At 35.0% G+C, this 16928-nt stretch overlaps 2 protein-coding genes across 2 annotated transcripts in view; one reads left to right on the top strand and one right to left on the bottom strand.

Annotated features, from left to right (window-relative positions):
* Positions 1–4142, bottom strand: part of LOC141836522 (uncharacterized) — a 38260-nt gene extending 34118 nt beyond the window's left edge. The window contains exon 1 of the mRNA XM_074724032.1: positions 4084–4142. The gene's annotated coding sequence lies outside the window, so the exon portion shown is untranslated. The remainder of the gene's footprint in view (positions 1–4083) is intronic.
* Positions 4143–6677: 2535 nt separating this feature from the next.
* LOC141827064 (uncharacterized) lies at positions 6678–9223 on the top strand. Its single transcript, XM_074714345.1, has 6 exons — positions 6678–6812; positions 7439–7560; positions 8526–8728; positions 8822–8879; positions 8959–9013; positions 9092–9223. Exons 1-6 carry the CDS (start codon positions 6678–6680, stop codon positions 9221–9223), a joined length of 705 nt encoding a protein of 234 aa, XP_074570446.1.
* Positions 9224–16928: the final 7705 nt, after the last annotated feature.

Below are 16928 nucleotides of genomic sequence, written 5' to 3'. Positions count from 1 at the left end.
AAAAACTGATAAATACTCTTGATCTATAACTATCATTTAGTACATACCATAAATAATTAGCATGGATAATATATATAGAAAGTCTAGCATAACACATATCTCTACCAAAAAAAACTAGAGTCCTGAAGGACAATGTGAGTAATACAAGAAAAAGAGCCAAAGATGGCATCCAGATTCCTAGTACGAATTGGTACATTGAACTCTTAACTTTCAGTCTCCAACTCCACACAAGTTAACCCCTAAAAGAAATATAACTCTGCTCAGCTCCCAATTGACAAACATTATACTAACAACCCACATTACCCTTGCAATACCGAACATCATCCTTTATCTCCTAGCTCCACCAGACCATCCACCTTTTAAACTAAAACACTACCAAACCACAAAATTTTAACCCTGAATGTGGGTTGAATATACAACCTACCTCTTATATCGCCCATCCCTAAACTCAATATCCCACAAGAACCACCGGAGTACCACAACATTAGCTTAAATATATCCACTCCACTAGTTATCGAATATATTATCACAACTCTCCTGCAGTGCTACCATACACAACCTGTAATATAAACACTCCCTATCGTACCGCTCGCCTCTTCAATACTTCCACCCAATTCGAGGAAAAGAGAAGGTAAACCTACTTATTCGCAGCAATTTGTAGAAACAACCACGAATAGACCGCTGAAGGAGGAAGAATAACACGTCCTAGATGATCGACGATGTAATCGGCCAACCGCTGGGCCGGAGAGATTTTACGAGGAGGCCGAACAAGACTCTATACCGCAACAGGTAGAAACACACGATGCAAGGGGCAGGCGGCGTGCGGTGGCGGCCGGCAGGCGACGGCGAGGGACGGAGGGCACACCCGTGCCGGATCGCGAGGGAAGCGGAGAGGGAGGGTGGGACTGTGGCTTTCGAGAATTTTCTATCCCAGCTAATACATATATAGGAGCCGGCCCAACTAAATGGCTTCTTCTATTTGGTTGTAAATGGGCCAAAATTGGGCCCGGTCCAATTCATTTTGTATACCATAACTAAGGTTGCAAATAATGAATATTATGAAAATATTAATATTTGAGTTTAAATTTAAAAAATTTATGATTTTTTTAAAACATATTTGAATCACAAAATTATAATTTAATTTGAAATAAATTAAAATTATGTAAAAATAATGAGAGTTCAATTCCAATTCAACTAGTAAACATCTCGTAACAATGAAATAAAATATTATGAATTAAAATTCGATTTGAAAAAATTATCAAATATATTCAAATTCAGCTTTGATATTTTTAAATACTATAAGAGAAAGATATTTTATCATAGAAACAATTAAACTCTTCAAGTCGAAAAGAAAATCCCTATAGAATAAATCAGGTAAACAAAAGATAATCAAACACAGACGATAGATGGAAATACTTTGTGAGATTTTTTCTTTTGCTATGTAAAAGAGAATTTTATTTTACATCCTTCATAATTTTCCATATTTCACAATGTCCTCGGATTTTATTTCCAAAAACCTTTGAATTTTAATACCTTTTTTATAAAATTTCTATAAATATTTAGTGATGAAACACCCTTTAAAAAGCTATTGACTATTTTTTCCAAAAAGAATCTATTTTGAGAATTAATATATATTATTTAAGCAAATTTAGTATAATACATCATATGCCAATTAACTTGAACTAAATTAAGCTAATTAATCATATTTTTAAATTAAATAGAAACTGGGCCGTGTCTGGCCCATTATGCGGACTAAAGTGGGTTGACTCGGATTGTAATTTGGCTACACCTATTTTACCTTTAGGGGCCGTTTGGTTTAAATTATAATGTCTAACCTTAGTTGTGATTACCAAGTAATCATATAACTAAGGTTATAGGGAATAAAATATAACCTATGTTGTTTGGTTTAATTCTAAATTATACAATAAAAACTTATTTGGTTGAAAGTTTTAATGTATACCTTAATTTAATATTTACAATATTACCCTTCTTCGCTTAGCACTCGAAAGCCAATATGACCACGCCAAAAATCTACCATCTTCCCGTCTCTCTTCTCCAGTCCCTTCCCTCCGCCGCTCCAATCACCCCTTTTTCTCGCCCCTCTTTCTTGCCCCTCTTTCCTCAAGGTAATTATAACTTAATTACCTTAAGAAATCTTCAAGTCATTCCTCCTATTAATAGCATCCCTTAAGACTCTGTCACTTGCCGCAAATCCTTTCCAACCTGGTAGAACATAACTAAATTGTATGGTCGGTGTGCATACACCCAAGACATTGGTTGCAATTTCACCTTTTCTGATTCGACACCTTGGTCTATCAACTGTTGGGACATTGACCTTGATATAAGTTCCATCTAACGCTCTCAAACAACCCTAAACTCAAGGAAATATCATAAAATTAAATTAATTTATTATGTAAATTAAAATGATTTTTAAAAATTTATGAAAATTAATTTCTTATACCTTAAACCATTTCCACCTTTCATCCGTGTAATTTTCTAAGATTGGTTCTAACTTCCGAAACAAAATGTTATATAACCTTGGAACAGATTTAAAACTAAATGAAATTGCCTACTGTCTCGCCGGATCTGGCTGTTTGACATTTTAGAATCCTATTCTTCACATTATGTGCAATAATGTGAAGAAATGATATTATAAGTTCACTAATTGACATATTTCTGGTTCCTTTCAATTTTCCATGAGTCATTAGCAAATAACAATGTTTGGCTAAAGACCTTCTATCCATCCTGCAGTTATCAACACATTGTCGATCGCTATGAAAAATCATCTCATTTAAGTTTATAGACCTAATATTATATCTAGGCAATGCATGAACAACATATGATATGCCCCACCTAAACCTACCACTCCTTCTCTTGACAATTAAGACAATTGTCAACAATAAAAGTATAAATATCTTGCTTTCCATCATCCTCATGTGCATAATGAGTACCGAAATCATTTTCATCTCTTGTCTTACTGACAACTGAGTCATATCATGGGACACTAGCTAGTAGAAACACCTGAAACCAACGACAGCCAAAGAGTAATAAGTTGGGTCACCAAAAAGTCAAAATGGAAAAGAAAAAGGAATTTTAAACCGTTATTGGTCGTCTACAAAGATTGTTGATCATCTACAAAGATTGTTAAGCAAATGGTTCTACCATAATTTAATAGCAAATTATTGACCATCTACAAAGATTGTTAAACAAATAGTTCTATCATAATAAAATCTTTAAGAAAAATTGTAAAAAATTTATAGCCGGTTCTACCATTTAGTAAGATTACTAATTATATACAATTTGATAAAATAACTTCTAATTTGTTTCTAAAAAGTTAAAACAAACCCTAGAAGATTAAACTCAAACAATTAAAAGAAGGAAAGACAATAAAAGATGAACCGAGCAATATCTCGTGGAATATGGCAGAAACAAAGAAGGAAATAAAAAAAGAAACTCCCTGCAATAAAAATATTAAGCAACATATAAGAAATCAACGTTTATAAAGAAAGTGCCTTGTTGCACAACAAAACATTTTACAACTTAAAATATAGAACAAGACAACAAAGAGAGTATTAGTTCTAATTTGTCTTTTGGTATTACTTCCTCTAAATCGAATACAAACAATGAAGAATGCAAATTCCATATTTATGTCGCAAAAGGGTTGTATTTTTGTAGTGTTTAGCTCCAGAATTTGGATAGAAGCTCAAAGGTATTATAAAATCATGGCTTATTCCATTATTTATTTAGTCATTAGGGGATACAATCATGCCTTCATTACTCCTCCATCAAACTCACAGGTGTTATAAAATCATGGCTTATTCTATTATAAAATCATTAACTAGCAATAAATCTGCATTTTATCTGCTACTGAACGAAGGGATTAGAGGTGGTGGGCATGAGAACATGATTGCCATAATTTAACTTTACTGATTCAATAGGAATGCCATCCATTTCATTGAATCACGTAATGTAAGATCAGAACCATGAGGTGACAAATATCGGCAAAAAATTTCTATTCACTTCATTAAATCACCCGAAGGCACGACCTTAGTTTCGAAAAAATCAAACAAACAAATCTCTCACCTTGTAAGAGCTCCTCCTGCTCACTCGCTTGGCCGTGCTCCTACGATCGCGTTGGTGAGTGGAAAATAGATGCGAGGAGTTGCTAGGGTTTTGACGATTTGCAAAGGGAGCTGTTTTTCCCACCCCTTACACCGCACCCCCACTCTCTCACGTCCTCTCTCTCCCTCTCAAATTACATTTCTATCCTCTTTTATTTATTTATTATTTTTTAAAATTTTTATTTAGTTTTATTTTAAATTATTTTTATTTAAAAATAACATAAATATATTTTTAATTTTATTTAATTTTATTTTTTTAATTAATTTAATTTATTATTATTTTCATCAATACTATATTTTTTCAATTTTTATTTAATTTTATTTTTTTAATCAATTTTATTTATTATTTTTTATCAATACTTTATTTTTAAAATTTTATATAAATTTTATTTAGTTTTATTTTTTAATCAATTTTGTTTATTATATTTTTTCCAATTTTATATAGATTTTCAATTTTTTTCAATTTTAATTAAAATTAAAAAATATATATATATATAAGTAAAATAAAATAAAAAAATAGAAAAATGGTAAAATGGTCATTTGAATGGCTGAGAGAGAGGAGGAGGGGGGGTGCGGTGTCAGAGGGGGTGGGAAAAGCAATTTACTTTGCAAAGCGGAGAACAGATGCGAGAGGGTCAGTTGGGGTTTTGGAGATGCGAGAGGGACGACGGGTTTTGGAAAAGCGCGTTAGGTAGTGCTAAAATGGCTTGCGGGCAATTTGATATTTGATGAAGGGTATTTTTGTATTAAATTTTATATTAATTTTAAAATCATGAAAAATCTTAAATCAGAATTCGAAATTATAATCCATTTTACTGATATAACAGTAATATTATATTATTTAGAAATCATTGATAACTTAAATCAATTGATAATTTTAGATAGGGTATGATAATTCTCAATTAAACACCCCTTATTAATTAATTGATCATGTTTCTATTCAGGATTGAAATTAATTGAAAATTAAGAAGATTTATTTTCGAAAGAATTTTTTGAGTTAGAAATATTTAATTACATCAACAATCAAAGTAAATAATAATTTTTAATTAATCCGTAAATGTTCGATTCGAATTCTAATTTATTGTAGGGCACTAAATCTAATACTTTATTTACTCTTAAGTGGATAAAGAAAAAACGTAATCAATAAAAAAATCATCAATAAAAGAAAGAAAAAAATAAAAGAAATAATAGTAAACAAAGTAAACACTTAAGAAGAAAAGGAGAGGAAATCCTATTGAAACCAAAGGACTCTGAAGTACATATGATTCTATGAAGTAAACTAATCCAATTACTTACAAGTGATATCGGAGCATGATCCATATACTACCAACAATCGACGGACCCAAGACCCAATAGCCCATTAGGATTTGGGAGCGTGACTCTATAAATAGGACAACTAATGATGATATCAAACCCTAACTCTACTCTTCCTCTACCATTTCATCTAGTCAATCCAACACTAATTTAATTGTCAAAAGGGTCACCTTAATCATCATCGACACTCTCTAACGAGTGTTGACATGTAGGCATAAGATCAGCTCGAAAGCAGAGAGTAGGAGTTGTAACATCTCCGATGAAAAAATTTATCAAAGGGAGCTAGAGCTCACGATGGCAAACTTATGGCATTGTAGAGAGGATAATCATGTCCTTGTTGGGAATTTGTAGAGAGGCTACGACGGTCATAGCTCGTGGCTCTCTGCAAGTTAGCAGCGATGAGTGTAGCTAGAGGTGAGCAAAAGTTCAGTTAAACTGAACAAATCGACTTGAATTTAAAAATTAGATTCAGTTATTTCGTAAATTTGATTGTTTTTTAGTAATACAAATTTTGATAATAGAGTATCTCTATTCATTTTTGAATGAGGTGAATGTGTTTTTCATCTGTATTGACACTTGCTTAGCTATACACCAACAACATTATTGTGCAACACCCAATCATTGCCTCGACGATGGAGTGTGGAGCAGTTAGCCATTGCGACTACGATGACTAGAAATGTAATGCGATTGTTTCGACTGCTCTCAAAGTCGATCGACTTGCCACGGTAGAAGCAACATTTTGGAGGTAGATAAAAAGAGATCCATGAGCCCTTCTTCTAATTGTATATTTTAAAAATGAGAAAATAAATTATATTTTACTTATTTGATCAATATGTTATAATAAAAACTCAAACTTAACTTAAAACTTATAAGTAAAATATTTAATAAACAAACTTAAACAAACCACATCAAACCTCCTAATTTATAAGGTGAACCATAATGATTGACATGAGATATTATTAGATCATTCCTCATAATCTTCCTCTTTATATTTGTCACAATTCAAAACTCTAAATATACCAAACCTAACGAGATAATTTAAGGCATCACTTGGCCAATGAAACAAATTAGACCAGGATTTGAAACCCTCTTTCCACGCTTCACCTCGCAATAAAATAGAAGCAAAAAGAAAGATATATATATATAGCGACAACATTATGCAAGAGATCTTCTAGTTGTCATCGTTGTCGTCGTCGTTGTCATTGTGTTATCGGATTTGAAGCACGAAACACGTTTGAAGGAATGCATCTGAGGGAGAATTTAGATGGCATAGGCTGGCCTCTTGTGGCTGTGGCCATCGACAAGAATAGCCAGAGTCCTTTTAGATGGGCTTTGGATAATATCGTCGCTAGAGGGCAGACCCTCATCATCATCCATGTCAACACCAAACCCTCGGGTATGCTCTATCTCTGATCTTCCGCCTAATTCGTTCAGGCCCTTTCCCGAATCATTCGATCTTTTATGTTTCCTTTTGCTATTCCTATGTCACATAATGTCAATGTTAGCATTACATGATCATCTTTAGAGTGATATGATTATTGTTTCTGCTCCCGGGGCATAATTAAGTTGGTTATGACGGAATAGACTTGCTGAAGTGGACAAGGGTCGAATCTCGATGAAGTTGAGGCAATACCCTCCTCCATCGTGACCAACTATAGCTTTTTGATTTACCTCCTCACAAATGGTCATGGAGCCGACCGTGTGGAGCTGCTGGGGTGGCGGATTCCACCTTTTGCTGCAATGATTATTATTTCTTCACAAATTCTCACATTGAATCTAATGTCTATATATATACACAGTAAATTCTACAACAAACAATGCCCTGAGGGAAATCTTCATCCCATATCAAATTTTCTGCTCAAGGAAAGATGTGAGTAGACTTGGTTAATTTCGCAAATCCATTGAATGCTTTCATTCGAGTTTGAGCAAGATCTTGTGTTGTGATGCATTGTGGAGAATCCTCAAGACTGTTACCTTTGAATTGAGTGCTGATTCTCGAACAGGTTCATTGCAAAGACATCATACTCAAGGGCTCCGATGTCTCCAAAGCAATCGTTGAGTTTGTTTCGCAGTCTCCAATAGAGAAGCTAGTGATCGGTGAGTCGCCTAATGGTGGATTCTCTAGGTAAGTTAGTTAACTATCATTATCATAACACTTTTTTTATTATATTATAGATTCCACTCTAATAGATTCAACTTATATATATAGGGGTGCAAATAAGCCAAGTTGCTCGCGAGTTATTCGAGTCTCGATTTGAAAAAAAAAATCATTTGAGTTCATTTGATTAAGTTAATGAGCTGAATTCGAGTCTGATTTCGAGCTCGAAAATATTATCGAGCTGAGCTCAAGCTTAACAGCATTTAGTTCGTAAACTCGCGAACATATTTATTTAAAGGCTCACAAACATATTCGTTAAGAGGTATATATATATATATAATTGATATTATGCGCGACTGTGCGCAACATGGGAATAAAAAAAAATTTGAAGGTAAATAATATTATTTTATATATTTTTTTATTTTACAATTAAGTCATTTAAGATTTTCTCTTTAGGGTTTAGGAGTTGGGTTATAATATTAAAAATAAAAAAATTTAAATGAAAATAAAAAAATATATTTTACTGTTTCAAGCGTTGAAAATTTTTTCGGATATTATGTCGCACACAGTCGCGTATTTTAATGCACGCAGGATTTCACTCTTATATATATATATATATATATATATATATATATATATATATATATATATTTATTTATTACATGAATTATAAATATTATATATTAACGAGTCAAGCTCGAACTAAGCTCGTTTAACTTTTAAATGAGCTATTTTCGAACCGAGCTCAAACTAAACTCGTTTAACTTTAAAACGAATCATTTTTTAACCGAGCTCGAGCCGTTCGCGACCTATTTAATTTCATTACAAGTTAAGCTCGAGCTTAAGAATTAAAGATCGAATCGAACTCGAGCTTAGGGAAAACGAATCGAGCTCGAGCCTCTTACTATTCGACTCGGCTTGGTTCGATTACACCCCTACTTATATACGAATATGAAATCATACCATATGAGGGCAAGTACTATTATTGACAGATCATTTAGGAGCACAGAGCTGAGTTCAAGCATCAGCAAAGCAGTGCCTGATTTCTGTACAGTGTTTGTCGTCTCGAAAGGGAAGGTCTCCTCGATGAGGAATGCTGTTAGGTTAGCTCCACCACCTCTCCGGCCGCAAATCCCCATCCAAGCAGCTCCTAAACCTGAAATTCCAAATAATATCCCTAGAAATGTTATGAAAGGTATGAATCTGAATCTGAATATTACAATAAACTTTAGTACTTTTAGATTCTAAAAAACATGATAAACTTCTTACATTTGAAACTTCTTTACAGTGCCAAATGAGACTGCATTGGCTCCATGGAATTTGCATAAAGAAACTGGAATGATAAAGTAAGGTTTCTATTTCAATACCAAAGTATAAACAACAACAACAACAACACTTTGAAAGATGGCATTCCTCGTTCGACAGTGGATACTCTTCAATCTCCTATGAGAATGCGTCGTCCAATTCACATACAATCTCAGTGAGCACAATCAAACAAAAGGTGAAGAAATGTTTTAAAAAAAAATATTGTTTGATAGGTATTTGATGCAACTTGTAGGTTGAAGAAGTGGAAGCAGAGATCAGACTATTGAAATTGGAGCTGAAACAGACGATGGAGATGTACACGTTGGCCTGCAAAGAAGCGATCACTGCAAAGCAGATGGTGATTGATTTGTTGTTGCTAATCTGATTCGATCGATTCCAAATTGAGTAAAGTTGTTCTATCATTGTCGTTGTTGTAGGAAATGGAGCGTCAACGATGTAAGATGGAGGAGGAGCAGAGGATGAGAGAAGCTCAGGTCCCAGAGAAGGTAGCTCTAACAAAATCATATGGAGAAGTGATGCTAGAGAGTGACATATCAGCAGAGCTCAAACTGTTGAGATTGGAGATGAAGCAGATGATGGGCATGTGCAACTCTACCTATAAAGAAACGATCACTGCGAAGCAGAAGGTGATTGATTCGTTGTTGTTAATCTGATTCGATCAATTCCAAATTGAGTAAAGTTGTTCTATCATTGTCAATGATGCAGGGAAAGGAGCCTCAATAGTGGAAGATGGAGGAGGAGCAGAGGATGAGAGAAGCTCCGGTGGCAGAGAAGGTAGAACTCGCTTTGGCGGAGATGGAGAAGACTAAGTGTGTGGCAGCAGTGTGAACCGCTGAGGTGTCGAAGAGGATATGCTCTTCAACATAAGCCATAGCCTAGTACTTTTGAGTAACAAGTTCATTCGTATCTTGTTACTTTTGAACCTTATGTTCTGAAGTCTCAGTCGTTACAAGTTGTTTGCCCTTACTCATAGTATTATCCTTTTTCCTTTTCTTGTTTTAGTGCGAGATGTGGATGCAAAGTCAGCAATATGAGATGTGTCATATTTTAATATCTCTCTTCTTGTAAACACAGTTATAAGTTCATTTAGTGTCCATTTCTCCTTTTGAGTATTGTAACTTATCTTGAAAGGAGTGAAATGTATAAGCAGAGAGATTAGAATCAGTTCACAAGCACACTTTCGAACATTTCTAACTTTAGTGTTTTAAATTTTGTAACCAAATTTGACATCTCCATAATGTATTCCCTAATGCTACACTACAAAAAAACAGGTATTCTGCAACGAAATCTGCAACGAATTTTAACAAAAAATTCGTCCCAAAAAATTTGGCGACGAAATTTGCAACGAAACACAATTAGTCGCAACAAAATCGTCGCCAAAAATCTGCGTCGAAAAATCCACATTTGTCGCCATTTTTTGCGACGAAAATAAAAATTCGTCGCCAATTGGCGACGAATTATGGTTTCGTCGCCAATTGGCGACGAATAAAGATTCGTCGCCAATTGGCGACGAATCCATAATTCGTCGCCAATTGGCGATGAACTCCAAAATTCGTCGTCAATTGGCGACGAATCCATAATTCGTCGCCAATTGGCGACGAATACAGTTTCGTCGCCAATTGGCGACGAACTACAAAATTCGTCGCCAATTGGCGACGAATGTTAGATTCGTCGCCAATCGGCGACGAATTTTGTAGTTCGTCGCCAATTCGCGACGAATCTGTATTCGTCGCCAATTGGTGACGAATTATGGATTCGTCGCCAATTGGCGACGAATTTTGTAGTTCGTCGCCAATTGGCGACGAAATTGTATTCGTCGCCAATTGGCGACGAATTGGCGACGAATTTTGGAGTTCGTCGCCAATTGGCGACGAATTTGCCAACGAATCTTAAATTCGTTGCAAATTACGATAAATAGTAAACTTACGATATATTTGTGACGAACTGATATTCGTTGCTAATTTCGTCGCAAATTGGCGATGAATCCTAAATTCGTCGCTGATTTCGTTGCAAAAAAAAAAAAAAAATCTCAATGCGATATTCATTTTGGTGATTATCCTGTATATACAAACAATATCAATCCAATCGGATCGATTCATAAATACATATAACCTGTAACAAACAAGCATATATATCAAATCTAATACAAATGAAGCAATAACATCCATTCATTTCATCCAAATATCCATAACATACATGAATCCATAACAACCAAATATCCATAGCATGCATAATATACAATCACATAACATCCAACAGTCACATCAGAATCCAACAAATATCTACAATAGACATGTACACATGTCTATAAGTCTGTCCAACCAACCAACCAACAGTCACATGCATCAAAATGCGAAAAATCCATACAAAATCCTGATACTAAATAAACAAGTCTGAGGATATATGAAGAAAAGATAGAAGACGAAGATATCATCGTGGTCCGCCGGAAACTCTGCTTGATTCATCGTCACTATCTTGTCTTCGCCTGCATAGAAAAATAAGATAAAGAGAAAGTATCATTCTTAAAATTAAAACTAATACTAAAACCTATAAATTAAATATGTAAAGACTAACCTTTTTTTTTGATTTGTTTATAAAAACCTGTGTAACAAAAAAACAAACAGTATTATTAACAGTATATAAATTATTAACTTGCAGCTGTAATATCGCTTTTGTAATAATGTTTCGTTAGATATGAAACGACGATCTGCTTGTTTAAGCTCCTCAATGTGCATCCTATTTAAAATCATTGAAGGGTGAATGTTATAATATACGAATTATGTAATAGACAATGAATATCTAATAGGGGTTGCAATCAAATATACTCACTGGAAATAAGGTTCAACTTCTGCAGTATTGAATAATACATATCGATGTGCAGCTTGCAATACCTGCTCTTCTAAAATCCTTTCTTTTCCTTTAGAAATTGGACGACCTTCCACTAAGCCATTCTCCAAATCCTCATTCCGATCAGAACGAACACCAATACTAGAAGCTTTTTGAAAATATGCACTACAAAATCTCATTCTTTCTTCTGCGAGATAACACTCAGCTATGCAACCCTCTGGCCTTGCTCGGTTCTTCACATACCCTTTAAGTGTTTTCATAAATCTAAATTACAAAACAAATTCACAATCAAGAGTTGTTGATAACAAAATATTATTTGTTGTATAATATTGATTACCTTTCAAATGGATACATCCAGCGGAAGTGGACTGGTCCACACAAGCGAGCCTCTCTTGCTAAATAAATTGTCAAATGAACCGAAATGGTAAAGAAAGCGGGTGGAAAATACCTTTCTAACATGCATAGAGTTTCAGCAATATTTTCCTCGAGTTGTTCTAAATGGTTCCTATCTAAAACTCTTTGACATAATTCATTGTAAAATGCACAAAGCAAAAATATGGCATTGCTTGGCCCTTTGGGTAACAGACTTCTCAATGCAGCTATCTATGTGAATAAACATTCTGAAATGAGAATTACTTTTGGTCAATGTTTGCATTTAGTTTTTATGCAAGTGTCCATTTAATCTATATTGTAGATAAACATGGTGTGCAGAGTGACACACAGAAGACCATGTTATCAGTTCCTTATAGATTATAAACAGTGTTCACAACCAAGATGGATTGGACAAACCATTGGACTGGTTGTAGTGTAATTTGGTCTTAGTCTGTCTTGACTATAGAATTACACTAGTACACTCAGTGTGTATTGAGCAGGACCATCTGAGGATTGTTCGATTTATACTGACTATATAATCGAACTAAACCTCTGTTACTATAGATGTACATGCTCTTAATCCCGATATAATAAACGGGCACCTATATTTAGTAATTATTGCTTTGATTTACCAAAGGGTGAGATCTTTCCGTCAGATCAAATATTCTCGGTAAGTTGGGTGATGTTACTATTTATAAGGTGTGCCGTTAATTATAAAAGGAATCCGTGTCCCAGTAGGGCTGATGATGTCCCCTTGAGGAGCTCATAAAGGATTATCATGTAAACCCTGCAGGTGGACTTAGTTCCGCATGATAACAAAGGTTGAGTGGTACTACTCTTGGATTAGAAGTTAATTAAATTCGAGTTGTCAGTAACTCATTTAATTGACGGACATACGATATCTTAAACACGGGGAGATTAATGTACTTATAGTAAGAAGGAGCTCATATTATAATATGGGATTGGTGCGGTAGTGCAATAATAATTCTTTAGTGGAATGAGATATTATTGATGGACTTAAGCTGTGTGTTCGATGGAGAACATAGGAAGCTTAAGCCCATCGGGAGGCCAAAATCAATTCCTCCTCGAGGTCCCTACTGTAGCCTCTGGAAATCCTCAAATCCACCTAAGGAAGAATTCTTGGAGACTTTCGGAAGAATTCTTGAAGACCTCAGAAGACCATAAAAGACCTCCGAAAGAATTCTGTGAGAAATTTCGAATAAGGAAATTCAATTTATAAAAGAAAATTTCTTGAATTTTATTTAGAATTTTTTCGGGAAAAATTCGAATAAGAAAGAAATTTTTTATAAGAATTTCCGCTAAGAAATTTCATCTCTTCTCGTACAAAATTTTATTATAAAATTTTGTAAATTAATTTTGTTAAATTAACAAAATATTAATTATGGAATCTCGTTAAATATTAGCGAGATATAATTAAAAGATTTTGTTAAAGATAAGAACAAAATTAATATAATAGAAATTTATTAAAAAGATAGCAAATCTTATCCGTTGGATTTTATTAGATTTGTTTTAATAAAATCTTATAAAAAGATTTATTTCTAAATAAATCTGGATAAGATAAGATTGTTAGATTCTTTCTAATAAAATCTTATTAAGAGATTTATTTCTAAATAAATCTAGATAAGATAAGTTTATTAGATTGTTTCTAATAAATTCTTCTTAAAGATTTTATTAGATTTTTTCTAACTAAATCTGGATAAGAAAATTTATTAGAATCTTTCTTAAATTTCCATGATGACTTAGCTATATAAAGGAGGGCTTGCAAGAGGAAAAGCATTCAAAATTGACATCTTCATGATCATTGGACTCATGCGATGTAATCGATCCCACTTATCAAAGATCTGTTGGTACAGTCTGCCTCTAGGGTTTCGATGTTTGACAATGTATCGAGGTCTGGTCAGTTTGACAAAGGATTGATCTAAACAAGACTTAATATTTGGATGTCAAAGTTGACCAGATGATTAACAAGGAAGGTCTTAGTTGGAGGCTAGGCAAGGAAGTCCTAGTCAGTGGGATTAGGCAAGGAAGACTTGGCAAATTGAGGGTGCTAGGCGGGTCAGTGGACTGGACGTCTAATAAGTCGATAGGTCAGCGAGGATCGGATATCAAAAGAAATTTTCTAGGGGTCAAAGGATCGAAAATTGAGCAAGAAGTCCAAGCAGGTCAAGAGTGACCAGATGCTTGATAGGTGGGAAGTCTACTGAGTGATTAATGATAGACAATCTTTGTCGGAGAGATTAATTCTTTACTGAATTCAAATTACAAGACAATCCAATTAGACAATTCAACTTATGTTGTAGAGATAGTTTGAATTGATAATTTCAAGCTGCTAGTAGGGGCTGATATTTTTTGATCACCGGTGTTGAGTCGACCGAATGGCCGAGTCGCAGATTGCCGAGAGGGCGAGTGGCCGAGTGGCAGAGTCACCGAGAGCCGAGTGGCCGACTCACCAAGTCGCCCAGTGGCCGAGAGCCGAGTCGCCGAGTGGCTGAGAGCCGAGTGGGCGAGAGTCGAGTGTCGAGACGCTGAGTGGAGGATGTCGAGGCCTGCGTTCAATGCAGTTTCCTTAAAACAGATTCGTCCCCTCCGGTGGTGCTTAGAGGTCACAACGGACGTCTGTTTCCCAGGATACAACAACAGAACCGCGTTAACCACCAAGCACAGGCAGATCGTGACGACTGAGATAATACCTGAATGTTATCATGGGATTTTGTCAAGTCGAAAGAAAAACTAGACAGAGAGAAAAAAAGACGGGGCTGCAGGTGGATTGTTCGAATTATTTTTTCTTTGCTCAAGACTTAGAGTCATATATAGAGTTTCTCATCTATACGTTGCATTCATGCCATTAAATTGCATTCATGCATCCATATGTTTATGCATTCAATTTGCATCCATACGTTCATGCATCACTAAATTGCATTTATGCATGCATTAGTTGCATACTTATCATTTGAGCAAAAAGAAAACATTTTCAAGTGGCAAAATATTGGTTCATTCGCTTGGACAATTTTTGCCCTGACCGGTCTGGCATTCGACATGCGTAGGTCGCGCTCGAACACGAGTCACTCTTGGTTCAGTACAATCCGGGTCTTGGATTTGCATCCCCCCTACGCACCCATGCGTGAGAGAGAGCCTCTCCCCATGCATTTGTTCACAACTTCAATGCTTGTGACACAATATAAACCAACAACTATGTCTTGAAACTTTCAATGTGGGACTATATTCTCATTCACAAAGGAGTTTCATCCTTCCACCACCTTTTATTTCCATTCAAATTTCCAACAACTAGTCCTAACTAAAGATTAGGCAAAGGAAAGTTCAAGCAAGTCTGGAGAACCAGAATGTTTGGCAGGTGAGAAGCCTACCAAGTGACTAGTTCTAACTAGAGTTTGGAAAAAAAAGTTCAAGCAGGTCTGGAGAACCGAATGTTTACAGGTGGGAAATTCACTGAGTGACTAGTCCTAACTAGAAATTAGGCAAAGGTATGCCCAAATAGGTCAAGGGTAATCGAATATTTAGTAAAAAGAAATCATACGAAAGTAACACTTCAGGTAAGTTTAGTAGGTAAGACAGACTACAGTTAGGTTTAGGTTGCTTATTTATTGTATATATATCTTGCAGGAATCAGGAGCTAGAAGCAAGACTAAGGAAGCATAATAGAAACAAATAGACACAACCATACCATGCCTAGAGTCAACTCAAGTCAAATTGGGTTGAAGAAGTTTTGGGCGCTCGGATCATATTCTAGGTGCTCAAATGATCCAAATACCCTGCGTTGGTCCAGACACCTGAACCAGGATGAGACTTGGCTAGATAAAGACTGACAGAGTCAGATCAGATTGAATCGATATGAGGCACTCGGAAAGGGATCTAAGTGCCCAGAAGGATCTTTATAATCCCTCAATGAGCAACATCAAAAACAAGAATTCACTACTACTCTCAGATTTTATTGTGCTCATTAACATGACCGAAGCTCTACTTGTGCAACCGAAAAAGTTCTAGGAGGGGTGCATTACACTCAAGACTTCTAGATCGTCTCGACTTCGAGTGTTTATTTTATATCGATTTAATTCTCAATATATGATCTTGTACTTTGACTATAAGACAGATTTTTCCATTTTCGAAAAGAGTTCCAGAAAAAGACTACTAGTAAACTGGCGCCTCTCGTACACAAGCCTTAAAAGTACCAACCCTGGGGGGTTGGGAAGTAAGTAAATCTCGCATATCATTTTTGTTCGTTTAATTCCGCTACCAGTATCTTTGATACAAAGATGAAATTGAATGAATAGACTATCGAGATTCACCCCTTTCTTTCATACGCAATAGTCCTACAATTAATATCAGAGTCGACCGACTTTTGATAGAACTAACCGCTACAGGAGCAAGAAGAAAAAGATGGAAGGGGAACAATGTAATAATTTAAAAGTTATTTTAAATTACATATTATCTGATTCAAGTATAGAGAGATCGGCACTACAAAAATTAATGTTCTATCCGTAAGATTCGGACGACACCATCGACGCCAAAGAGAACTTCCAAAAATAAAGGTAAATCTAAGCATAAATCTTCAATTACATATTTTGAATCTTCTGATTCATTTAACGAAGAAAAATCACATAAAGAAGTAAAAAATGTAGCTTTATGGAAGTTGACAACCATGTTGAAAGTTCCTCTGATGAAGGTTCAACTTCCAAACTCTTCCTTTAGTATCACATACTTGATAAATTTTCTCTCAAGATTTAAGGATAAGGTTAAATGTCTTTTAAAAAAGTACTAAGGCCCAAGAGAATAAATTAGTTTAAACTCAATTTGAAAAAGTCAAGAATATG

Source organism: Curcuma longa, chromosome 1, assembly GCF_044706935.1.
Source record: "Curcuma longa cultivar G26 ecotype Majalengka, Jawa Barat chromosome 1, ITB_CL_G26_1.1, whole genome shotgun sequence".
Lineage (NCBI taxonomy): Eukaryota > Viridiplantae > Streptophyta > Magnoliopsida > Zingiberales > Zingiberaceae > Curcuma > Curcuma longa.
This window is presented reverse-complemented; position numbering and strand designations above follow the sequence as displayed.

Excerpts from the sequence above, each read along its gene's own strand:
- LOC141827064 (XM_074714345.1), top strand. The coding sequence starts at position 6,678 with ATGCATCTGAGGGAGAATTTAGATGGCATAGGCTGGCCTCTTGTGGCT. Across the intron at positions 7,561-8,525 it reads CCTAATGGTGGATTCTCTAG|ATCATTTAGGAGCACAGAGC; the intron begins GTAAGTTAGTTA and ends TATTATTGACAG. Across the intron at positions 9,014-9,091 it reads CCAATTCACATACAATCTCA|GTTGAAGAAGTGGAAGCAGA; the intron begins GTGAGCACAATC and ends TGCAACTTGTAG.